Source organism: Mustela erminea, chromosome 8, assembly GCF_009829155.1.
Source record: "Mustela erminea isolate mMusErm1 chromosome 8, mMusErm1.Pri, whole genome shotgun sequence".
In the NCBI taxonomy this organism is placed as follows: domain Eukaryota; kingdom Metazoa; phylum Chordata; class Mammalia; order Carnivora; family Mustelidae; genus Mustela; species Mustela erminea.
The window spans coordinates 97118766-97145720 of NC_045621.1; the positions used below are offsets into that span (position 1 = coordinate 97118766).

The window sequence follows — 26955 nt, forward strand, 5'->3', positions numbered from 1 at the left end:
TGCTTAACTGCTTCCTCATCATCATTTGGTCTCCACTCAAATGGCCACTTTCTCTTACACTGATGCACCTTACTCTCACATCACCATATCTAACATTTTCTTTAGATGCAACACTGATCTGAATCACATCATGCTGTTTTATTTTCTTCATAGCATTTACCACTAGCTACAATGACATAACTTCCTGATTTAATTTGGAGTTCAGCATTTTTTTTCTGTCATTAGAATATAAATTCATGGAGTATAGGAATTTTGTCTTATTTGCCATAACTTCAGCGCCCAGAACAGCAAATGGCCAGCAGTTCATACTCAATAAACATTTGTAGGATGAACAAATCAATGAATGGTGTCTGAATTTTTATTTCCCATTTCCCAGAATCCTTTCTCTTTTACTCTGCAGTCCTGTACTCGACTACTCTGTCAGTACTTCCTTTCTTCTGTGTGTACTATGATCAAACTGATTTTCTCTCAACCAATAAGGGCAAGACTTATTCATCACTGGGAACCTTTTTTTTCAGTTTTCTCTTCAACCCCAAATCCCACTGTTTGTCCCTTTAACTATTCAAGTTACATCATTGTGTCAAAATGCAAGTCATGTTACATTTCCATGAAATCATGTCCCACAGCCCTATTGATTGCCCATTCTTCAAACTATGTAAAATCGCCCATGCATGTTATGGAGTCTAAGCATTCACATATAATCTATATCATCCTGAATTGTTTCCAGTTGTTTCATATAATATTATTTAGGCATTGTGTCTGGACACTTTAAGCATGTGTGCTTGTGTGTGTGTATGTGTGTGTGTGTATGTACTGTCAATTCTTATTATTTTTGGATTTTGTATTACTGAATTCTCCTCTTCCCTAAAATTTGTTTATAATCAAATTGTGTGATGCTTTGAAGATAAATCACGGACATTAGCAGAGTAGTGACAACCTTGAGTCACCTGACCCGCACATTCCCAGCTGAGGTCAAACAACGCACCACTCTTGATTTCTTGTTTTTTGACCACCTACTATAAACAAGTATGCTTTTGCATTCTGTTTAGTGCCATGCTTTTCATATTTTATGCTTTTCATTCGTGATTTCAATATTTAAAATGGCCTCCAAGCATATTGCTGAAATGCCGTCTAGTGTTCCTAAGGGCAAGAAGGCTGTGATGTGCCTTATGGAAAAAACAGGTGTTAGATAACTTTGTTCAGGTATGTGTTATAGGACTGGAGGCTTTTAGTTCAATGTTAATGAATTAACAGTGTATATTAAATTACATGTCTTTCAATAGAAGCACTCATAAAACAAGATTGTGTATTGTTTAGTGATGGAAATGTTGCCTACAGGAGCCTAACCCTGAATTTCCCCTAAGAACAGTATTTGCTAATTCAGCTAATTCAACGTGATAGAACAGAATTACCAGAAATAATGAGAATTGACTGTGTATACGTGTATGCTATATTTGTTGGCATTAACTTCATTTGGGTATTTAGAAGATAAAGAAACCGAGAGATACTAAAATTTAGTATTTTGCCCATGGTATTTGCTAAGCCTGTAAATGGTAGACTTGGAAACTGGTTGTCATGTTCTGAAGTCTTTTGGCTTCTCATTCACCACAACAGTGGCTCTTGTTTGTTTTAATTAGCTTTAGAGCCCTAACTCCTAGGAGAGAGGGAGGGAGGAAGAGAGAAAATTCAAGTGGAATTGACTGAAAGAGCAGTGAAAAACCATAATTCATACAGATAAATAGATGTAGATGATATTTTAAAAAGTAGCTTGCTTTGCAGTCCCAGTTTAGTGTTTAATTACAGTCTCAAATCTTAAAAGAGAAACAAAAGGACCTCTTCACTTCCAAGTTGACTTGGTAACTCTACATGCTTCATGTTCCTTACCACGGAAATGAAAGTCTGAGAAGTGACCAGACCTTAAAGAATCAAAGCCATAAAAATTCAGTCATGACCTGGATTTTTGTCCTTCCCTGAGGATGTCCCCCCTTAAACTTGCATGACATTTACCCGAGCTGAAATCCTACATCCTATGGAAGTGAACATGTCTGCATGATATATGTGGTTAGACATGCCAAGGCCTGATTTCATAGAGATATCACCTTCCTAATCAATTGTGCATTTCTATAGAGAGATTACAGAAGAAATATTAGCTTGAAATCTATATAAAATAAATTAACATGGGTCAAGTTACTGTGGGTCTCCAGGTCTGTCTGTCTCTTGATATATATTAATACATCTGTATATATATATATATATTAAGATCTATTTTTATATATTTTATCATTTATTTTCAAAAAATAAGTTAAACATTTTTAGAATCTCCAAAGCACATTTGTGAACACAGTTTGAAAAACTGGCCTTTCCCCACTCTAAGTAGATTTTTTAAGGGCCTAGAGATGAAGAATGCTAGCTTTTTCGCTTTCTATTGGCAAATGATCTGAGTTAGTGCTAAATATAAAGAAGTCTCTCACCAGTGATAATTCACTTCAGCCCACATGGTTGACAACCAGTTGTAGTAAGGAAACGATTTCTGAGGTATCTGGGTTAGGATTCAGTAGTGTGATGGAATGATGTCACCTGGTTCTGTAGCACAAGGTTTTTTGTGGGGTTTTTTGGTGTTTTTTTTTTTTTAAGATTTTATTTATTTATTTGACAGACAGAGATCACAAGTAGGCAAAGAGGCAGAGAGAGAGAGAAAAAGAGGAGGAAGCAGGCTCCCCGCTGAGCAGACAGCCCCATGTGGGGCTTGATCCCAGGACCCTGGGATCATGACCTGAGCCGAAGGCAGAGGCTTTAACCCACTGAGCCACCCAGGCACCCCTGTAGCACAAGGTTTTTAATATATGTGCAGAATGGATGATATTTTTTTTTCCTCATATGATATTCTCTTGACATTTCTTTTTCGCTTGAAAACAAGAGGCAATCATAAGGCTCAAATTAACACTTCTCAACTTCCAAAAGCTGCCAGAGATAAGGTTGAGTGAGGAGCTTCCAACAGCGAGGAAAGACAAGATAAGGACATTTTATGTCTGCCTCAAGGCTATACTACAAATCCTGGAGTGTTAGAAAAGGAACTAAAGGGTCCTTAAGAGCTGTGTCATCAAGCCAAAGGAACTAATTGGTTTCAGATTAGAATTCTGAAATCACTCTCATTTCAATATTTCACAATATTTTATTTTCTCTTTGAATAATTAAATAGTTGCATGTCCAGTGACTTTAACAATCCTCTTTTGAGGAGCTAAGCTCTTCACAAATCAGGGTATCAAGGTTGATTTGTTTTTTTCTTAGAACTGAGTACAGCTGAGTTCTATGGTGCAGATAAAAATGGATCACCCCATGATTCCATCATGGGGTGATCCAGTTGGCTGGGTCAACTTCTCCAACAGGGCCGAGGACTTCTACATTCAGGGGTATTGACCCAATGGCTTTTTCTTGCCAAGATTCATTAATTTATGGTGTTTTACTAATGTAATACTATTGAGAATTTGTTTAGCAACATCTTCTCTGCTTCAGCCCCAAAAAGAACTTAAAAGCAGTAGAGAGGTTACACACTTTTCAGCCTCAGACTCTTGCCTGTTTTTCAAGGGAGATCATTGAAAATAGTAATTCTTTCTCGCTTCAGGAAAAACTGTCAGAGGAAGAGAGAAAACACAAGGAAACTTTGGACGGTCTTCACATGGTGGTGGATGAGGATTCGAGGAGCGAAAGCAGCAGTGCAGATGAGGGGAAAGAAAACACCAAATTCCTGTTGGAAAGATTGAAAGCTCTAGAGGTAAGAAATGAAACAATTTTTACATGTTTACAGAAAAATGACAGTGCTCTGCCTCTTTTATTGACATTGGTTTTGAATGAGTATAAGTCTTTCTTTCTAGGTTCTTCTAGAGGAATAAGATGCTAGGATCTCCCATTGTGATTCATTTATCACTGATGAGCAAAAAGTTAAAAATCTGTAGTACTGAGGGTATTTACCTCGTGATTCTGATTGCAGTGCCTTAGAAAGTGTACAGGGGACAGTAATTCATTTTTAAATTCAGTTCAGCCCTCAACCTGGGTCAGGACTCCTAAAATGGCATGCTCCGTGAGGAAAGTTGCTACGTGATATTTCACTTTGTTTCCCCAATACCTAATATAATTAATAATTGAGCAAATGTATACGTACACTACCCAGTACTAATAAAGATGACTGCAAGAAAAAAAGTCAAATTTTTAAGTAGTCAAAACATTTCTTAAAAATTTTGTGCAGAAGTTTGGCATGTAAAACAAACAGAAGTGAGGCTGAGCTTAGGGCACTTTAAGGAGGATGGGGAGCCACCACAGCCTTCCAGAACAATCTGGAACCACTGGTCTCTTACTGAGTGGCCTTAGGCATCACTGTGTGTGCTAATTCCTCAATGTTTATGGCTTTCCTCAAAGAACACTTCAGTTATTAGATCTTGATTGATATCTCACATGTGGAAAGATTGAGTGAAGACGGCTTTCTCTACAGGTTGTCTTAGCACCTCGAACAGGGACGTAGTTACTTTTAAGCCTGATGGTGGTGAGCCCATCTCATCTTAACTGGGTGCAAGAGGCCTTCAGCTGACATCTAAATATAGAGTTCAACAACAGGGTTGACAAAAGCCTGAAAACTTAATTAATGTGAAGAAACAAGACCCAGAGAGGTCTTGTTGTCTATGCTTGGTTTTTGCAGTTTTGCCTCCAGTTTGCCATGTTGTCTACAGTGAGCATGCCCTTTTTACACTAATTTCCTTGGCAAAGGTAAAACAAAAGAGTTCAGATTATGGACTCTGGAGCCCGATTCCCAGGGTTTTGTATGAATCTCAATTCTACTCCTTTCCAGTTTTGAAACCTTGAGTCAGTTTTCCAGGCTCTGTGCCTCTGTTGATTCAGCAGCAAACATGGAGATCCTAATAGTATGCTATCTTCCGGGGCATGGATGCTGATGAAGTGAGTTAATATTTGCACAGTGGTGCCTGGCATATGGCCTCCTCTGTACACCCACTCCAAGGCTCCTGACTTTGTTATATCATTTTTTTTCTATTTTTCTGGATTCAGCAATTAATACAAGAACTATGAGTGGAGAAACTGAGCTACTCCACACACAAGCAACTGAGGAGGGACAGGTCTGATACCAAACATGGGGCAGAAGAGAAGTCAACGCAGGGAACATCCGGCAGCCCCACTGGGGCACACAGCCAGGCATCCTTCTTGTCTCCCCAGAGCTTCCCACACTTGTGTCGTTTTTAAGAATGTCACTGAGGAAGGTGGGAAAGCCTTCTCAAGGGAGACTGAGTTTGCTGTCTGAGAGCTCTGAGAAAGTCATAGCTTCGCCTAGAGTTTGAATTACCTGGATTTAATAGTAGAAATTTACTTGATACTACAATTTCTTATTTCCCTAGAACCAGCTACTTAAATTGTTAGTTTTATTCCTAATTACAGTGACTATGGCTCTTAGTTGATTTAATTATCACTGAGACAACTTTGGGAAGGACATTTCATTTAATCAAGCAAAGAGGTATTTTACACATATCTTTGGCAGCAAATGTTTCTTAAGCCCCCACTGAGGAAAAGAGAAGAGAGAAACAGTATTTTTTTTTTCTTTCACAGAGATCTTTCTACTTCAGGCAAAAACTGTTGCATCCAGTGAGAGTTGGATGCAATAGATGATATCTCTAAGGGCCATTAATCTCCACAATTTTAATTCGCTAAAAAATGTTTTATTTTCTAAATTAGCTTCTTCTGGTCAGGGTCACGGCTTGCTTCCTAAAATTCTTTGCCCAGTGTTAAGTAAATTCTCTCCTTACCCCCAATTCTCACTACTACCTATTTGAACCTGATCCTTAGCTATTTCCTCCAAATCCTTCAGCTGCAAAGCATTTCTCCCTTGATCATTTCTGCAACTCAGTTCCCGGCCTGGCAGAGAGCATGGCCAGGTCTTTCTCACGTGCTTCTTCTCCCTCGACAAAGACCCCAATCGCTGGTTATGCAGGGCTCTATACTTGGTCCCTGCGCTCCACTCATGGCCTCATTCCATACTGTTCCCACTGCTCATGAAGGTATTTTGCTAAATTAAACATTTGCCTTCCAAAAAGGGCTCCTGGGCCAGCAGTCAAAATAATAATTAATTCTCACTCCCTCTCTCTCTCTCTCTCCCCACGCTCCTCTCTCTTTTGTCTTAGCAATTGGCAACTACTCTCCCTGGGCCTAAATTTTAAGATTTGTTTAGGGTCCTGCTGCCTGATGGAGGGACTATTTGCTGTATTTTATATCTGTGCCATAAGAGCCACGTGGGTGATAAAGATGCCACTTGCGCATTTTCTGTAGCTTTTAAGTGCCAGGTGTAGCGTTTTCTGTTTTCTAAAAATTCTGTTTTTCAAGACTTGTTTTTAAGAAACTGCTTACTCAACTTACGATCAAGCTCACTATTTTCATCAGCACTGCCCTGTCTGTCACAGGCCCCGTCTCACAAAGACCCCTCTCTCCCCACCCCATCCCCGATCACTGAGTCTAGGGATTTTCCCAGACTTGACCTCCACAGTCCATTGACTTGACCTTGTGTCTTCCGTGTTCCCTTGTGCCTGCTCTGGGTTTTGGCCTCAAGGCCCTGGATTTGCTTATGGGCATGTTCCTTAAAATATATGATTTGCTTGTCTCAGGCCTCCCTCTGCACATTTCCACCTGCCCTTTCTAATCACTCATTGAACAGCTTCACACCTGACTAGAAATCAAACTGGACATGCCCTTTGCTCAGTCTCAACTCCCATAGCATTTCCGATTCCCAGACTCTAGCTAGACTCTAGGGGAAGAGCAAGCCTAAGACAACCTGGGAGTTCTGAGCCTCCAGGTAAGTGCTAATGCCTTAGCTATAGCCTCAAGGTCAGAGGAACTTGGCTTCTTATATAAAAGATTTATTTTGTGCAGAAAAACATGGCAATTAAATGTTGTAAAGTGAATAACAGCATTTTCTAGTTATACCTTTCCATGAAAGTGTGACAATTAAAGTGCTAAGCATAAGCATTTTTGTTAACCAGTATTCCTATTTAAAATGAGGTAGTTTAAAATAGTAATTCTCAAAGCTGTCTGCACATCACAATTATATGTGAGTTCATAGTCAATAGATATTTATTGAATTCATTCTATGGGCCAAATACTAGGAGTAGATCAATTTTCATGGTCCAAAACCCCAGAGAACAGAGACAGAGACCACACACTTAAAAAGTAAATAACCAAGCAAACAAACAAATAGACAAATGAGTGCCTCTGAATAAGAAAAACCAGGTGATATAGTCATAAGAGAGTGGGGGGTGGAAATGAGAGAGGTATTTGCCTACAATGGCATCTGATTCCCAGGCCATTTGGCTGCAGTATAAATAACACACGGGAGGGGACCCTGCATGGCTCAGTTGGTTCAGCATCTTCCCTTGGCTCCACTCACAGTCCTGAGGCCCTAGGATCGAGCCCCACATCGGGCTTCCTGCTTAGTAGGGAATCTGCTTCTCCCTCTGCCTCTGCCGCTCCCCACCCTTCTTCTTCTTCCTGGGCACTGCCGCTCACTAAAATGAATGAATAAAATCTTTTAAAAATAAATAAATAAAGGGCGCCTGGGTGGCTCAGTGGGTTAAGCCACTGCCTTCGGCTCAGGTCATGATCTCAGGGTCCTGGGATCGAGTCCCGCATCGGGCTTTCTGCTCAGCAGGGAGCCTGCTTCCCTTCCTCTCTCTGTCTGCCTCTCTGCCTGCTTGTGATCTCTGTCTGTCAAATAAATAAATAAAATCTTTAAAAAAAAAATATAAATAAATAAATAAATAAATAAATAACCCAAGGGTGATAGCTGTAGAAAGATCTGGATGACGAACAAGGAGAAACCGCAACTGGGGAGCCTACATATATGGTAGAGATGTTATTAAGTTAGAGGAACAGAAGAAGGGAATTTGCCCTGGAACACAAGTGTAAGGTTAAAAAATAGGAAGAAGATGAATTCAGAGGGATAGACAAGGGCCAGAACCCTTTAAAGCCTTGTAGCCCATTGTCACAGTAAAGACTTTGAATAGAGTTGTAAATTTAAAGGGATGCTGTCAGAGGTTGTTAACTAGGGAAGTAACATGGTCCGAATTGTGCTTCAGGAAGGTAACTCTTGCTTCTTGGTAAGCTAATAGCAGGACAGGACCAGGCTTCCTGTCTGGAATTAGATTCCAGATAGAAGTTGTTAATAGACTGGTCTAGAACAGGTACCTAGGACTAACAAGAAATAATAATATATAATAATATCATTAAACTAGTGGACTAGAGGGGAATAATGATGATGAGAGTGGTGGCAAGCCCTGGCATAAAGCTTAGTATATTCAGGCACTGTTCCAGTTTATCTCTCCATACATATACACATATACACACTATTTTAATCTTTATAATACCCATGTGCGGGGAGGGGAGATATGCTTATGTCCATTTTACAGATGAGGAAACTGAACCTCCAAAGGTTGGGTAAGTTGCCAGTAAGTGTGAGACTTAGAATTTGAACTCCACTGTGGTTCCATTTTCCTGTGGTAATAAGAAATGGTCAAGTAAGTATGTGTTGTAGAAGTAAAACCTATTGGAATTACTGAAGGATTGGATGTAGAATGTATGAGAAAGTGAGAAATCAAGAGTGACTTTTAGGTTGTCAGCCTTAGCAACCGAGTTACAGCAGATTTCTGCGACAGGCCGGGTTCAGAGAAGAGGTGACTTGGGGGAAGGAATATACAATCATCAGTTTGTTTTGTCCATGTGAAGTTTAGATTCCCTCTAAACATTCAAGTGATGATGTTTGGTAGGCAGTTGGATATCCAAGGCCAAGGTCAGGGCAAGAGATATAAATTCCAGAGTCATCAGCATATAGATGGCATTCGAAGTTGTGGGGCTTAATAAAGCAACATCAGAAGTAAGTGTAAATGTGGACCATTAGAGGGCAGAGGACACACCCCTGCAGTGCCCTTCCATTAGAGGTCTGGTGGAGGAAGGGGAGCTAGCCAGTGAGCCTGGGAAAGAGTCTTATGAGGTAGGAGGGAAATCAGAAAGGTGAGGTGTCATAGAAGTGTAGAGAAGAAAGTGTTTCAAGGGCAGCCTTATCAGTACCACTAACAAAATCAGGAAACCTCCCCCCCACACACACACACAGAATCCATCACTGGCTCTGGCAAGGGCTGGGGATAGCTAAAAGCTTGATGACAACAGCTTCTGGTTGGAGCAGGTAGGACAGAAAGGAGGTGGAGACAACACATACAGGCAGCTCTTTCGAGAAGTTTTCCTGTGCAGTGGAGCTGACATCGAGACATTTATGCCCAAAGAGAGACACAGCAAAGAGAAGCTTGTAAATACGAAAACAACAACGAAAAGCAGGGGACTGTTGGTGCACCAGTGTACCACTGAGAATGACCCAGTGTGAAAGACAGAAGCCACGATGCAGGAGAGAGAAATAGAAATGCTGGAGTGAAAGCTTCAGGGGGTGAAACTCATGCAGAAACCGAGCTTCTGAAACTTCAGATGCCTAGCGGACAGCCGGGGAAACTCCAACTCTTGAAGTCTAAAGTGGAATCAACATCTGTGTTGTCATAAAGCCTGCAGGGGATTTAGATGCACAGCCGGGACTGAGAACCACAGAAAAGTCTTTGAGTGATATTAAAAACTCTTCCAACACCTTAGGTCCAGTTCAGTGGAACTCTCCCTGAATCTTCAAGCTCAGATGCAGAAGCCCCGCCCACCCTCACATGCCCAGTGCCAGGGGACTTAGGAGCCTGAGGAAAGCTGTAATTACCACCATCTTCCTCTTCACCTTGATGGCTCCCTGGCCATGGAAATGGGTATGACATCCCCAGGCTTAGCTTCGACTCTTTGCTGATGAGAGGAAGTCTATTTCTTAGCATTTCCAATTGGCTTTAAGTTCTTACCTTCTCCTTCCTCTCACTTTTATCCCCTTCTATCTTAAGATGACATAAAAAGACACTTTAAAAGTTATAAAGAAACATGCTGGTTTCTTCAGAGTACTGTCTGAATAGAAATCCTTAACTGTTTCCTTCTCATCTTTAAATTCTGTGACAGGCTGCTGACAGGTATCTCCAGACATCCCTGTCTTAAAGCATCTGGTGTATATCTTTCTCCTGATTAATTTGTATCCAACTCTGGGTCACCTAGCAACAATCACTAAGCTAGGATTAGAGACAAAAACTCCTCTTTGGCAAAAGGGCTTGAAGTTTAAAAAAAAAAAATTTCTATGTCAGTGTATAACTTTATACTAGCAATTTTCTGGTTATAAAAGTAGCAGTCACATCATAGGAAGTTAGGAAAATACAAGGCAATAGAGAAATTGTAATCATACCACTCAGAAATATTTGCTGCTGACATTTTAGCATGTCTATCTCCACTTTTTTTCCTGTGATATTTAATCAAATTAGGAAATAATAAAATAGCACTTTATACAGTTTATAGCTTGCTCCTTTATGTAATGTATCAATACTGTTTTTCCATCTTACTCAGTATTTCTTAAGATATGATTTGACAGCTATGCAGAAATCCATCACATGAATGCAGAGTACCATTTATTTAATCTCTTTGGATACGTAGGTTGTTGACACGTTTTCATTATTATAATGTTGTGATGAGAATCTTGGTACATAAACATTTTACACATATATTTTAGTAGAATATTAAAACATGCCCATTCTTTTAAAAAAAGTTATGCAAGTAGGCTGTTAGATTTCTTCATACCTAGTTAAGAGTAAGAGGCTCTCTAAAATGAAGAACTCCAGAGGAGACTCTGAAAGGAACAGCACCTTTAGGGAAAAGCACCCAAACCCCCATTTAAGGCACTGCCCTTGTTGCTCGGTACAGGATGAAATGAGGGGAAAGTCCATGGGCTGCCGGAACAGTTTCAGGGAACTCGGTTTGTGATTGTTCATTCAGCTGCAAGTTACAGAGGATTTACCTGGCTGATGTAAGTGAAAGCATGTTCGTGGAACTAGACATGGAGGTGTAAGAGTGGATGGAGGCCAAGGGAAGGCAGAGGTTCGGAGGAGGCCAGGGAGCGCTTTCCACCTCTCAGCTTTGCTCTCCTCTAAGTGGGTTTCAGGCTCTCTAACGCAGGCACTCTTAATGTGTTGGGGAAGATGGCAGCCAGAAGCCTCCAGGTTAGTGCACCCCTGCATCAGTGACACCAGTGAGAGGACTGTTGCTCTTTCCAGTAGGTCCATAAGAACCCCTAGACTCCGGAGAGGAATATTGTTGGCGTGTGTTAGCATCCTGGCCATTGAAGGGTGGCACGTCTCAACTGACAATCCCATCAGTTCCACGATTTAGCAAAGTTCTACTATTTTGGTTATTCAAATGTCAGAAATGCTTTCATCTCACTCAGGAAGATCGGTTGGGGCCTAGTCTTGTCCTTTTCTTCTGTGGCATCTTCTTTCTTCTTCTGACTTCACCCTCTCCCCCATCTCCTCCTGCTTCCCCTTCCTTCTTCCTCTTCTCCTCCTCACTCTCCCACTCCTTCCCCTCTCCCTTCTTTGGCAGCTCTAGGCCTGGGCTGCTGCTGGATGCTGGACTTGCGGAACATTTTCTCTGTCCTTGAGACACTCACGTTGTTGGGAGGCAGACAGAACTACTCTAATTAAAAGAATGAAGATATTATGTATTAAAATTTCACAAAAATGTTAAAAATTATGTACAAGAGTCCATGAAACACCAAGGTGGAAGTGCCTGAGGGAATTCTTTTGAGAGAAGGCATGGAGATAAAGATGGTGCCATTTGAACCAAGTCTTGGAGGCTTCTTGCAAATTTTCCAGGCAAACAGTAAGAAGAGAGGCCGAGGGAGTTGCCTGGCTAAAAGCCAGAACCAGTCTCAAGGAGTCAGCAGCAAGTGGGCCTGCCTGAAGCCTGAGGTACTTTTGACCAAAAAATTAGACTCAAAGCCTTAGTCTGTCCTATGTGCAAGTGTGTGGAGCTACACATCTACCCAACACAGAGATATTAAAAGTGAACATTATTTCTTCTCCTTCTTTCTTTGGATTTACGGCGTGGTCAAATCAAACCTCTAGCCTGTCTACAGATGTTCATAACTAACAGCCCCTCAAGCCTCCACAGTACCCCGGAGCCTCAGGTCCCCATGGCGTTTCAGCCCGTCTTCACAGCGTAAAATAACACAGCCAAACAAACACACCAAGGGGCAGCGCAGACAGTTCTGAGCCATGGGGAGAATATTTATGGCCTGAAAACTGAGGCCCCCACTGACTTCAGAGTGCAGGAAAATACACGCCTGCCATAAATTAAAGTTGTACCAATCACCGAAAGCCTTGGATCGGCACTCCCTGTCTTCCTCCTGTCTCTTTACTATTGATGTGAGGGAACTGAACTTGTCTGCAATTTACTCTCCCCCATCACAGGAGGCTGAGGATTTCTCTTACCTTGGGTTTTGTTAGCGTCGACAGTACTGTTTTACAGAAGCCCTTTTGGCCTTCTAGCTTCTGGAAGCTTGTTCAATCAAGACATAACCTTTTATCGGTTATGACCCACGGTGGAGGGAAAGAAAACATCCTCAGTGGGAGGTAGTGGGCTCGAGTGCGAGGGCACCTGTCCCTGCAGTGCATCGTGGGGCCAGATTTGAGTGAACCCTTGTTGGAAGCCCCTCAGATGTTAGGGGAAAACAGAAAGCCATTATATCAGGAATTAATCTGCATGAATGTGTTACTTGGCCCTACTTGGACTTGTGTGGGAGCTTGTAAGGAAACCCCAGATTTTAGAGAAGGCCAGTGCATCAAGGACTAATCTCCATAAATATTCGAAGAGCCATCAAAGAAGAAAAATGAACCATAGAGCCAACATTAATTGTGCCCACAGATAATTAGAACAAAGTGTTGTTAATTGTGTGTTGGTTTAATGTTATGTAGCCGTAGACTTGGTTTTTTTTTTTTTTCCCCCTTCATAGAGAATATAAATTTTGATGTCAAAAACTGAAAGCTGGCTGGCTTGATTAATCAAAAGGCCTCAGTTTGTTTAGTTATAGCCAATTAGCAGTTTAATCCTGACTCTACAAAATATGATTAAGCTTAGTATGTCATGAGTATAATTGGAAAACAAAACCCCAAATCTTGGTTCTTTTTGCATAGTGGGTGTCTAAGCTGTCCTAGATGTGACGCTTCTAGGTAATATACCTGAGTGTCATGAATAAAAATTAGAAGCTGTGATTCAGAAAGCAGTATGATTGATGAGCAGTCCCAGTTTTACAACCACAGCATTCTATAAACTCTGCTAGTTTGCCAGAGGAAAATGTTCCATAGCCTTGGGGGAGTGGGGGAGTAGCTCCAGAATGGGGTCCAGAAAATTTCCCTGGTTCCGAGGATTGGTATTACCTTTAGCAGCTGAGTCAGGAATATGGTTACTCTAGCACTCTGAGGTGTTGTAAGGAATCCACTTGGTCTGATCGCTCAGCCTGCAGAGGATGACCTAATTCATTAGCATTCAAAGCAGCCCCAACCCCAAAGCCTTACTACTTGGCGAGTGAGAAATATTACCAAAGAGTGTGACCAAGTGCTACAATGAATCCGGGGTTTTCAGATTTGAAGGTGGGAGGAGGGATTCTAAATGCAAGCTACCATGGGGGCAAGGATCTCCAGTATCAGTTTGGATAATCACTCCTGTTTCCGAACTAGATATCTAAAGTCTGTCTTTGCTTTTATTTGTGAATGTAACTTTGAAAAATGTAAACATCTTCCACATGCTCAGTAGCATTTCTGGTTTCCTAATTGGAGCTCATTAGTTCTAGTACTCCGAGAATAAGTGCAACCTCTCTTTCAGAGTTCACTGTTCATAAGTATTCAACTAATACAGCGGAGGTGGGCTCTTCCAGAAGGCAGGTTTCCACTATACTTTTAAAGAAGGGGTGGATTTGTAGAATGTGCATATTGTTTGTTTGGTGAGGATAGTATCTCAGCACAGCAAAGGAAAAAGAAGAAATACTTTTAAAATTACAAGGTGGTTAAGTATCTGACTCTTGATTTCGACTCAGGTCATGATCTCAGGGTCCTGAAATTGAACCCCACATCAGGCTCCTTCCTCGGTTTGGAGTCTGCTTAAGATTCTGTCTTTCCCTCTCCCTCCACCCTTCCACGGCTTCTCTCTCTCTCTCTCTATTTCTCTCTCAAATAAATAAAATCTTTATAATTACAAGGAACATGATCAGTCTGAAAATTCTGGATCTTCTTTCTCAGAACAGAGGCTTTTCCTTTGCTTGTGTCTCATTTGTAGTCACAGCCACGGGAGCTTTCTTAGAAACAGGAAAAACACCCTTTCTTGTGGCATCATTGTTTTTCGCTTTTTATGTGCCTAGGGTCAAAGTCAAATTGGTTTTCGTAATCTCATAAAATACCGAGATGGTCATGAATTCGTTTAGAGGAGACTGTCTCCTATACAGTATAGTAACTGGAAGGAAGTAGCTCTGTAGGTAATTCCAGCTTAAAATGAAAAGCAACTACAGGCAAACAGCATATGAAGTACAGATGTTCCTAAGCCCATGATGATAAAATGGGTTCCTCAGAAATCCGAATAACCAAAGGTCCCCCTGCAGTCTTGTTTTATGAGCGAGAGGCAAATAAGAAAACAAACAGATTTTCTCCCCCAAACGCAATGGCTGGGTATTTTCTGAGATGAATATAAATTCTTGAGTGCAGACCTCATTTATGGCCTTGCCCAATTCTCAGTGCCCCAAAAGTGATCCCGAGGGATTTGTCACAAAGTTGTAAAAGCATTGTGGATCATCAAAAAGAATCCAAATGATGCTTGTTATTAAGTAATTATAATAGTTTTAATAAGCATATACTGCTTATATGCTTATAATGATATTATCATGTATAATAATGATATTATAGTAGTTATGTAACATTGCAATCTCTTGTTGCCAGTCAGATCGTAAATTTGATAAATTTACTGGTAATACATTTTGGAGGGGAAATATTTTTAAAAAATACTGATCTGATCATCTTATGTGAATCGTCAACTTAGATCAGCCTACAATTCCAAAAAGCATTTTTTTAAAAAAAATATTTTTAGGAAGGTACGTGCTAGGAGTAAATATAGAGAGAACAGATTAAAGTTTGGTCTGTTTCAAGAATTAATTTCTTTTTTATTTTTAAGATTTTATTTATTAGAAAAAAAGATTTTATTTATTTATTTGACAGAAAGAGATCACAAGTAGGCAGAGAGGCAGGCAGAGAGAGAGAGAGGAGGAAGCAGGCTCCCTGCTGAGCAGAGAGCCTGATGCGGGGCTCGATCCCAGGACCCTGGGATCATGACCTGAGCTGAAGGCAGAGGCTTTAACCCACTGAGCCACCTGGCGCCCCCAAGAATTAATTTCTTTATACTACAGTCACCTGTTATAAAACGCCAGTTTCCAAAGAGCTGGAAAAGCATTGTTTGTTCTTCTTCCTTTTCTCCTGTCACTCTGATATCCTCCTTCACTATTTCTTAGTCATACAGACAGACAGACAGACACCTCGGATGTATATACATCGCGCCCAACTCCAGTGTCCCCTCAATTGCAGGGGTAGTTGAGAGTAGACATTCTTCCAGTGTGTCCTGTGATGTGGGGACCACTGGCCATTCTGCTTCCAAACTTCTAGACTCTTTTTAAATTTTCCCCCATTACTGATCCTCGTATTATACTTGCTCACCAGCTTCTTCGTTTCTTCTCATCACTAGGGAGATGGAGAGGAGCCGAAGGTCTCTTATCCCTTTCCCCACCATGTGTCTTTTTGCTGGTTCCCCGGATCCCCGTTGCTCCTGAGGTGGGACACCAAACACTCAGTGTGGCATTATTCTTTTCCTTCCATTTGTGTTTGCCTCTCCTTCCACGTACTGAGCTGGTTAGAATGAATCCGCTCGTCACCTTATATCAATCTTACGGTATTTTAGGCCCTAGGCGTGATTAATGTGTGCTCAGGATCACTTTCCACTTGCCAAAGTGGAGAGGTGATAGAGGAGGGAGGGGTGGGGAGGGGAAAAGTTGTACCCAGGCTGTGTTCATTTCCAGAACCACAGCTTCCGGGTTCCAGCTGGCCAAGATTTGCCTCTGTGCTGGTGCCTTTCATCGTTGACTTCGCACGGAGGGCCTAGAGGATGGGTCTCTCACTCAGCTTCTCATTTGAGGTTGTCCAAATAGCTTGTCACCGTTTGTCAGTCCACCTCCTAGATTCCCATTTGGTCCCCAAACCTTCACTCTGATTGGCCAATTTATGTTTTCTCCAACTGCTTGTCAGTGAGGCTGTCAGCTGCTGCTGTTTTCTCTGCCTCCTCTGCCCGTGCCCCTCCGCTGCTGGAGGCTGTGCTTCAGGGAGTCTTTAAAGCGATTCTTCTGCTCTCTCAGCAGGCAGCAGTCCCTTTTAACTTCTCTCCTCAGCTATTTGGGTACCTGCTGCCAGCTGCTCTCTGCACATAACCAGCTGAGATGAATCACGTTGCAATGAGATGCAAACCTGCATATAGCCAAACTAGTTCCCCACACCAGCCATTCATAAAGAAGACCACTTTTCTCTGGAAGGCTCATTTGCATCATTGCATCAGGAAAAGTACAGAGAAAAGGTTCAAAGGAAGTAGTCAAGGAAGTAGGATCTGTTTTGGGGATGAAAGAAATGAAGTCACCATTGCCGTCTACCACTATCTAAATCAGCCTGCAGACACTTGTCCCCTTTCCCCTCCCTTCCCTCGATCCCTCCAGTTTAAGTGTCATTCAGGAGGCACCAGTAAGGAGCCCAAGGAAGGAGAGAAGGCTTCAGAGAAGTCCCCATGTGTCTTAGGTCAGGATGACTTCAGTTTTGGTGGCAAGTTTGTGTATCTCAGCACTGGAGCTAATTTCATAGCAGAAAGTATATGTTAATCCTTTCTAGAGACTAAGAAGCAATTCTCACACAGCAACCTAGGGCAGCGCCGGAGAGCAGTATCTTTCTTTATCCTCCAAAATGTGGTTTTGTGAATTCACATTTCCTTCATCTAGGATTTAAGTTCCAAAAGAAAACGAGTGTCCTGTGAGCCCTCACTAGCACGTGGAGTCCTGGAGGGCAAAGACAAGAGTTAAATTTCACCCTGAATCCCCACTGGACAGCGCCCATGGGCTTGAATTGTGTAGCCTTTGCCTAAATCTCCTCCGTACATGAATATAAAGGCTGAAAACCCAAAGAGGGGCCCTGTTGAAGTGATGGTAAAGATGAGATAATAGTCACAGAACTAGTCTGTTTTCCATTCATGGGCCTCGGGGAATTGTGTGCTATCTGCTGAAAGGATCCTTTTATTTTGAAATTACACATAATTATTAACACTGATAAACCAAGAAATGACACAGCCCAGGATAGACTCATTTATTTTGCATCATTTCTCATTTTCATGTATTCTACTCTCAGTACATAAATTAGCATATCTTATTTTTAAATCAGCACTGCTGTGCAAGGCCATTTAATGACTTTTAGGCAGAGCTAACTAATCCATAGGTTCTCTTTTTACTTTTTTAACACCGGAGATAAGAGCTTTAAAAAAAATCCCGATGTTAACAAGCTGAAAGTGTGTAATTCTTATAATTCTTGTAGTTCTTCCATTTGATTTCTGTGTCTCAGCATAGTTTTCTTTAACTTAAGGACTGCTCCCTGTATTTGAACCCATATTAAGCATGTGACAAACAAGTAGCCTTTTAAACCAACTCTGACCCTCTGGATAGAAGTAATATGCCCCCTGGGAGAATGGAGTCTTTTTTTGAATGTGTAGGAAACACCTGTTCATTGACTTCATCCGTTTTGCTCAAATGCCTTATAACGTTTGCTTTTCAAAAATAAATCTGTGATAATTTGGCCTCATAAATGAACTTCTGAAGGTGATAAAACATTCATGAAGTGAAGCTACTAGCTCACTTTTTAAAGTTTTTACTTATCTTTTGGCTTTCAACACAGAAATTGGAGACGGTCTGGGGAGGTGGGAGGCAGTGCGTTTTTAGCCCCCACAGAAAGATAGATGGCATTTGAGGGCAGCTGTTTCCCATAGGGTCATTATAAATTCCAAAGACCAGCAAAATATCATCATTACTCATTACCACGGAATTATATCCGTGTGTTCACTCCGAAGACAACTCAGGGTATGGTATCAGTTGCCTCTTTTCCTCTCGATGTTCTAGAAGGTCACCTACCTTGGCTCTGCCAGAAGACAGCCTGTTTTGTAAAGAATATCTAACTGGATACCTCACTTCCAGTGGCTTTTGCAGAAGTAGACTTGAAAATTGACTATTGAGCTGCTGCAGAGCTGATCGCATGGCCATCGTCACTTGCCTTCCCCTTTGACAGCATGAGTTACTCTCCATATCACTCATTTCCTCTAGTTTTAACTTCCTTCCCCACTCCAAGAGTCTAATATTAAAATGCAGATATCTTGGGATTACTGTCATGTGAGTATGAATTTTCTGACAAAACCAACAGGACTTGCTTTCACCTGTTAGCCAAAGAAATACATAGAGTTTATCTTGTTTGGTTTTGGACTTTTCTGGACTTTGAAATTTCCCTGATGTTGAGGCAGCATGGTAGAAGGGAGCTCAGCATTTGATGCCTTCAGTCCTGAGTTCAGGTCCTGCTCTTATCATTAACTTTGAGGAAGTTTATCAGCACCTGTGAACCTCAGTTACCTCTTCTATAAGGTGGGGTAGTAGTACACATGCAAATTGATTAAATGAAAAAGTACTATTTTTTTTTAAAGATTTTATTTGTTTATTTGACAGAGATCACAAGTAGGCAGAGAGGCAGGCAGAGAGAGAGGAGGAGGCAGGCTCCCTGCTGAGCAGAGGCCCCAGGGATCATGACCCGAGCCAAAGGCAGAGGCTTTAACCCACTGAGCCATCCAGGCGCACCACCCCCCAAAAGTAGTATTTTTAAATGGGAGCATAAGGTATAGCACTATAAGAGACACTTTTTCCTTTTTAAACTGAAAAGCAGAATCTTAAGGGTTATGCCTTTAGGTAAAACTGAGGCAATTTGTTTCACCCAACTTGTGGAAAAAGTGACATTTTAAGTATGTTAACCCTGGGTTCTGCGTCCTCCTAGTGACTAGTCAGGCATCGTGATGATGGGAAAGTACTTCCCTCAGTCCCCAACTGCTTACAGATCTTCTTTCCTGGTCCTTGGGCAATTTTCTTGCTGTCATTGATTGCCACATCCCCTGTGTCACTTGTTCAGACCTGCCGTCTTCTTCATAAGTGAAGGAGTCTGAGAAACCCCTGACAGTGCTTTGATCACTACCCCCGGCCCCCACAGGAGGGCTAACTCACATGCCGGTGTTTCCTGCTGTCGGTGGAACTGTGGAAGATGTGTCAGCCCCTTTCCCAGAGCCCTCATTAGCTTAGGGCTGTAAGTGTAGGGAGCATATCATCCATGATGCCATTCTCTTCTCTGAGGACTAACAGCACTACCTTCCCCCGAGGTGTGTAAGATGCCTGACCAGCTTGGGATCCATCCTGCTTGCAGACTGCCTCGAGGTCTTACTCCTCTTGTAGGACTCAAGCCCAGGTCTTGTTCACTGGATTCATATTGCTTATCCTATGGCCTTGCCTGTGGAGTCAGATCATGAAAGGCAGAGACTGAGACTTCACCAGGGTGAGCTCAGGGGCAAAGCCTTCCCTCAGTCTCCGCCCTTCATTCATTTTGGCTTGGATACTTTCCTCAGATACTTAGGCAAAGGCCCTGTTCTTCTTCTTGGAAGCTCTAACTCTACTCTCAACTATGTCCTTTTTGTCCCAGTAACTTTTTTTTTTAATTTTTAAAATTTATTTATTTCTATTAACATATAATGTATTATTTGCCCTGAGGTACAGGTCTGTGAATTGTCAGGCTTACACACTTCACAGCACTCACCATAGCACATACCCTCCCCAATGTCCTTAACCCCACCACCCTCTCCTGACCCCCCTCCCCCCAGCAATCCTCAATTTGTTTTGTGAGATTAAGAGTCTCTGATGGTTTATCTTCCTCCCAATCCCATCCTGTTTCATTTTTTCCTCCCCTACCCCCCAAACCCCTCACTTTGCCTCTCAAATTCCTCATATCAGGGAGATCATATGATAATTTTCTTTCTCTGAATGATTTATTTCGCTCAGCATAATTCCCTCTAGTTACATCCATGTCATCACAAATGGCAAGAGTTCATTTCTTTTGATGGCTGCATAGTATTCCATTGTGTATATATACCACATCTTCTTTATCCATTCATCTGTTGATGGACAACTAGGTTCTTTCCACAGTTTGGCTATTGTGGACATTGCTGCTATAAACATTCGGATGCACATGCCCCTTCAGCTCACTACATTTGTATCTTTAGGGTAAGTACCCAGTAGTGCAATTGCTGGGTCATAGGGTAGCTCTGTTTTCAACTTTCTGAGGAACCTCCATGCTGTTTGCTAGAGTGGCTGCACCAACTTACATTCCCACCAACAGTGTAGAAGGGTTTCCCTTTCTCCGCATCCTCACCAGTATCTGTCATTTCCTGACTTGTTAACTGTTGTCCCGGTAACTTTTTGTCCCAGAGCAGTAACTCCATAGCTCACAGTGGTGTTTAGGAAGAACCCCAGGACATTTTCACAATGTCCATAGAGTCCTCTTCTCTTGTCTATGAAGAAGCTTTCTGTGTGTTTCCTTATATTAGTGTAGCTAGATATGCTCAAAATGTGGCTCTCCTGTTTTGACAAAAGGAAGAGAACATTAAGGTCATGTTTAACTCCCTGTCTGCCTACATTGGGATGCTCCCAGTGGCAGGATCCTTAACATTTTCCAAAGTATCCCAAAGCTGTGTGCCCTAGGAGTTGAACACCTGGCTTAGCAGAGAATCTGAATTTGAAACCCAGGCCACCACGCTGGCCAGATTTGCATTCTTGGACAAGTTATTCAAGCTTTCTTTGCTGTAGTTGGCCGTATGTAAATCGAGGATGATAATGTACCTAATACAGCATTGTTAGGAAGATGAAATGAGGTAACAAAAAGTCCTTAGCCCAGGAGTTGGCACAAAATAAGGATTCAGTAGGACGTTAGCTCAAATTTTATTTAGCTATCACCCATCTCTGAATGGCTTTCATTTTCCAGAATTACTTCTCTGAAGTCTGTCTTTCAGGAGTTCTGCCAGAGTATGCTGTTTCTGTCTCCTGAGGCCAAAAGGACAGTTTCATTCCTCTTCCTTGACAAGTTGTCTTATCGAGGGACAACTCTCATCACAGATCCTCCGAGACTTTTTTCCTGTAGGCTAAGTAGCCACAGCTTCTGCTTTTGCTCTGTGTGACACGGTTCCAGGCCATTCCCCATCTTGACGCTTCTCCCTGATTGATCTCTTTTTTCTATATGCCTCGTAAATGTGAGATCCAGCCGAACATAACTCCAGGCCCTACCTGAGTCGTAAAGGGCAGAGCAAAATCTTGTCCCTCTGTCCTCTCTGCACGTGTTATACAACTGATTAAAACACAGGGGCACCCAGGGCACCTGGGTGGCTCAGTCATTAAGCCTCTGCCTTCGACTCAGGTCATGATGCAGGTCCTGGGATTGAGTCCCACATTGGGCTCTCCACTCTGTGGGGAGCCTGCTTCCTCTTCTCACAAGTAGGCAGAAAGGCAGGCCTTTCTGCCTACTTGTGATCTCTCTCTGTCAAATAAATAAATAAATAATTTAAAGAAAAGAAAAACAAACAAAACCAATCAAAAAAACCCACAGGGGCGCCTGGGTGGCTCAGTCGTTAAGCATCTGTCTTCAGCTCCTGTCATGATCCCGGGGGCTGAGATCCAGCCCCTCACCCAGCTCTCTGCTCAACGGGGAGCCAACTTCTCCCTCTCCTTCTGCCTGCTGCTCTGCCTACTTGGGTTCTCTCTTTCTCTGTCAAATTAATAAATAAAAATCTTAAAAAAAAAAACTGATAAAGCACACCAGGTGTGTTCTCAATTTTGACTTAGGCTGAGTCTACCTACTTAAAGCCTGTAAGCCCTGAAATCTCCTATGCCATGTGCTGATACCAAGTCTTTTGCTCCCCTTTTTCTTACATGGCTGCTCTTCATTAGGAGCGTGGTGCATTGTGTTGAATTGAATTTGACCTGGTTGGATGTATTCCACTGTGACCCATTGCTTCAGGCTCTCGGAGCCTTTCTTGATGCTGAGTCTTTTGCCCAACATCTGTGTTCTCCACCCTGCTATGTGTCATCTGCATATGTACTGAAAAGGCAACCCTTTGCATTGCTAAACTAAGAAACTTTATGACTGTCGATATAGTTTTCATGGCTTACTGAACTCCTATGACAAGAACTGCCATTTTATAAGTCTGTTTCCCTCATTTATATAAGAAAAGGGTTGAGTAGATGGTTTCAGATTTCCTCCAGCTCTGGGCATCCATGTGATCCTCCTCCTTACCATGCAGAAATAAACATCCTTATTGCTGGTTGTGATTTACCGGCTTTGAAGCTAACATTGGTGCATTTTTACCTTTCAAGTATATACTTTTCTTTGGGTGATGCATGCTAAAATGGACTACATTCTTATTGATAGCCAATCAGAGAAGGCATTTTACATGTAACTTATAACAAAGGTTCCATTATAATCTGATCTTAGTTGTTAAGCCATGGACAATCCTTACTTCATTGGTAGTGGAGCCTTGAATGGGAAGGCAGAGGGAAATGCGATGGTTTATCAGTATACAAACACCATTTAGGCGAGTCTAGAGAAAGCCAGTGGGATTTTGGGCGTTGGCACTGTAAAACTCAACCTAGATCCTTCCCTATTTGAAAGTCCAAAACGTCTCACTTGAATTAAATTGATGGATATAATGTAATTATTACAAAATAATAAGGCTTTATACCTGGGGGCCCCCAGACTCTTTGACTTACATTCTCATTTTAATGACGTGATGCAGATGAAGCAGGTTTTGCCAGATGGTTTACTTATTCCTGCTAAGAGTTACTGGCCCTATTGGCAGATAGAAACCACTTAGTTTTATTAGACAGGGATAAAAAGTCACCTAGGAATTTGTGGTATACTTGATTACTTTGACCTGCTGAACTTTGCTAATAAATGCAGCTGGGCAACATTTAAGCCTGACTTTTGCTTGATGTAGCAGAATGCCTGACTGATCATGTCTTCTACTGGAAATTAAGGTTGATTGGCTTCCAAAATGAATTATTTTAATCAAGCTTTTGTCCAGATTACTTAAAAGTGAGTGACTCCCCATCCAGACTTTAAAGCACATCATTATCTTGATGTCCAGGATTTTCAGATCTAAAATATACCTGCATCTCAGTAAATGTGGGCTTATGTGTTTAATCAAAGATACCAAATAGATATCAGTTACTACACCAAAATGCAAAACCTTTAACAAGCAAATCTAAGCAAGTGATTCTCAAGCTGTGGTTCTTGGACCAGCAGCACCAACATTATCTGGGAACTTGTTAAAATGCAAAGTCCCAGACGCCACCTCAGTCTCACTGAATCAAAACGCAGGAGAGTATGGCAAGGCATTGGTTTTTTTCAAAAGTCCTCCAGGTGATTCTGCTGCAAGCTAAGTTTGGGAATCACTAACCTAAATTATTATATTTAATCACTACTAATAAAAACGGTTTCAGGTTTGATGTTAATGAATAAAGATGGCTAATTAAGCACCTTCTTTTTCTGCTTTATCAATTAAGACTTGTTGATCAAAACCCCTTTTAAACCACCATACTTATTTAAATTGTCCAATGTCGGTGAGCATAACTGAAATAATTTGTTGCTTTACAAAATTAGTAAGGAGATATAACACACACATTTGAGAAAAATCAAATAGTTGTAAGTGTTTAATTCAGTATCTTCTCACTCAGTGTCTTTTAAGGTACTTAAGTACGTTTGCCCAAAGGAGGAAGTAAGATGGATCACAACAGTGGTGGATGGTTAGAGTCTTGACAACTGGATATAAAATTACAGTAGCTTCTGTTTTTGTTTTTTTTTCTTTTAAGATTCTATTTATTTATTTGAGAGGGAGAGAAATCACAAGGAGGCAGAGAGGCAGGCAGAAAGAGAGGGAAGCAGACTCCCACTGAGTAGAAAGCCTGATGCGGGGCTTGATCCCAGGACCCCGAGATCACAACCCAAGTTGCAGGCAGAGGCCCAACCCACTGAGCCACCCAGGCACCCAATACAGTAGCTTCTTTAATAATCATCTGTTTAACCAGAAAGTATGTTTGTGTACACTTTGATGGATAATTGTAGAACTAGGAGTCAGGGATCTTTTGGCTGCAAATAACAATGACGATGAAGTTCGAATTAGCTTAAGAAGATAACAGAATTCATTGACTCCTGTAAAAGTAAAGTCCAGTGATAGCAGTCAAGTCTCAGGCTTTCCTGAATCCAGGATTCAGACAGTGTCACCAGACAACATCTCACTGTATTTTTAGGTATGCTCCTCTTTGGGTCATTCCATTCTCATCAGGATCTTTCAAGAGGTAGTAAAAAGGACGATTGGTAGCTCCAGATTTCTGTGCCATTGGCCTAGCAACCCCATTGGAGACAATATCATTCCAACTAAAGTCTCAGGGGTTACTCATACCACATAAATTTGGAGTCCATTAGACCGTGCCAGCTTCTGGCTCATTGGACTTTGCCATTGTGTAGCTGTGGACCTGAAAGGTAGAGTCACCTTTACCTAAACCTGTATGGACCATGAATGAGAAGAGTGGTCTACCAAGGGAAAGTCAGGGTGAGATGCCAGAGATAGGACAGTGGTTGCTGGTAGGTAAAAACAGCAGAAATGCTGTACTCAAAGGCATAACAGAAAGGGATTTTTTCCCCCTTAGATACTTTCTCTAATAGATGTGCTTCTTTTCTTTCTTTTCTTTTTTTAACATTTTATTTATTTGAGAGAGAGAGATGGATGAGGGGCTCAATCCCAGGACCCTGGGATCATGAGCAGAGCCAAAGACAAACACTTAACCATCTGAGCCACCGAGGTGCTCCAAGGCCATATTTGTTGATAGCATTTATGGTCTAATGTTTGCTGAGTCCTAGTTGTTGACTGGAGCATGGGCTCTATCCTTGGGACTGTCTCTAATCTCAATCCCAGTTTGGTCTCTTCCTATAAGTAAACCTAAGGATTTATGCCTCACACACCGGGTGCTTAGTAAGTGAAATGGGCCCTTAGAAGCACTTATGCAAGTAGAATTCCTTTTATGCTGATGATCAGTATTAAGCGAGTACACAGTCAGGCATCTAGAGTCTACCCAAAGAGTTGGGAAGGTTTACCCTGCCCACCCTCCCTGTAGTATTACCATCCCCTCCATTAATGAAAGAAGCACATCTGGGAATGAAAAGGAGGCTGATCTCAGGCTACAGAGATTGCTGAAGATGTTGCAATTTTGACTTTCCTTATTCAAGCCTAATTCATGAGTGGCAGTTCTATTACTTGTGCACGAATGAGACTCAATAAAATTTTCAGTAAACTGCATTATAATAGTTGTAGTGATCTATCCAGTAGAATGCCTAGCCTAGACTTCTAATTATAGTGGATTGCCCTCTCGTCTTTCCTAATTTATAATGTCAGGATATGTTTAGTTTTAACAAACTAAGCTGTGGGGAGAAGCCTTAGGATCAAAAGTTAAATGTTTAAGGGTTTTTAAAAGGTCATTTTTCCACATCATCACTATTAAACAAATGAAGAGGCTTATAAAAAGTCTTTATTATATTTTATCACTCATCAGAGGACATGGATGATTTGATATCTTAAAATGGAAAAATTAAAGAGAATATATACATGTATGGAATCCTCCTGCCTCCCGCACTAGTTTAATTAAAAACCTCTTAAAAATGAACTTCTAAAAATGTGAATGTGGCAGCAGTACTTGGAGGAATGAGAGGGAGTGAGGACAAGCGACCAATCCTACAACCACTTTCCATCACCTCTGTTCCCTTCTGCCCCATAGATAACACCCTCACCATCCATGAAAGCAGTTTCTCTCTCTTTCCTTCCCCCTTTCTTTCTTTCTGACTTCTTTCCTTCCTTTCTTTCCCTTTCACCCAAGTCTCTTTCCCCCTTCCCTCTACCTTTCTCCAGTAATATTGTTTTATTTTATTACTATCCCCCTAGTTATAGGAGGAACCCATAAGGAGCAGGGACAAAAGAAGTAGCTGGACATTCTCGTCAGCAGTCTTTGAAAGAGGGCCATTTGCCTCTGCACACACGTACACACACACACACACACACACACACCACCACCACCACCACGACAGTGAAGCCCTGAAACTAACCAGCTAGGGAACTGGGGTCCTCAGAATTGATCAATCTTAAATTGAGGGATGAAAGTCTTAGTATGGGATCACCCGGACAGTTATTAGCCATTTGGGCCTAAACACATAGGTCTCTTCATTTTTGAACTCCTTCCCTTGAACACATAAAAAAAGCCCTAGATTCTATTTCCAAAAAATACATTCATATATATACATGCGGTATTTCTCAGATAACTTCATGGGATCCCAGAACTCCTAAAGTCCATCCATAAAATCTCATCTGCTGTGGATAAGAATCCCTGAGTACCTCTGTGCATTTTTGCTCTCCATGGTTGCACTTGATTCCTAAAATGGCCCATATTTGGTTGATTTTCCATGGCGGAGAGATCAGTGGAGGAAATAAACAAGACATTCTCAGAACACCTGAGATTATGCCACCAGGGCTACCACCCAATTAGACTTATGATTGGGCTTTCTGGGATTGGAGAAGGACCTGCCTTTTGAAATGTTCAATCAATGAACATTTATTGAAAAAAAGAGAGCTTCAAACTCCAAAGATGGAATAGCCTGGTCCGGTCCAGGTTAAAACATAATAAGAACCCAGGGTCTTAACCAACATTCTATGTGCCAATGAGCCTCCCTTTCTTATTAGCAAATGTGAGAAAGCCTTGAAGTTTGTGCTGGGGTCTGCTTGATT

At 41.6% G+C, this 26955-nt stretch overlaps 1 protein-coding gene across 12 annotated transcripts in view; it reads left to right on the top strand.

Moving 5' to 3' along the window:
* NCKAP5 (NCK associated protein 5) overlaps positions 1 to 26955 on the top strand; it is a 970240-nt gene that overhangs the window by 682013 nt on the left and 261272 nt on the right. For all 12 annotated transcript variants that reach the window (XM_032354091.1, XM_032354099.1, XM_032354093.1 and 9 more), the window contains one exon: positions 3623 to 3772. In XM_032354091.1, the coding sequence (XP_032209982.1) occupies positions 3623 to 3772 (150 nt within the window). The remainder of the gene's footprint in view (positions 1 to 3622; positions 3773 to 26955) is intronic.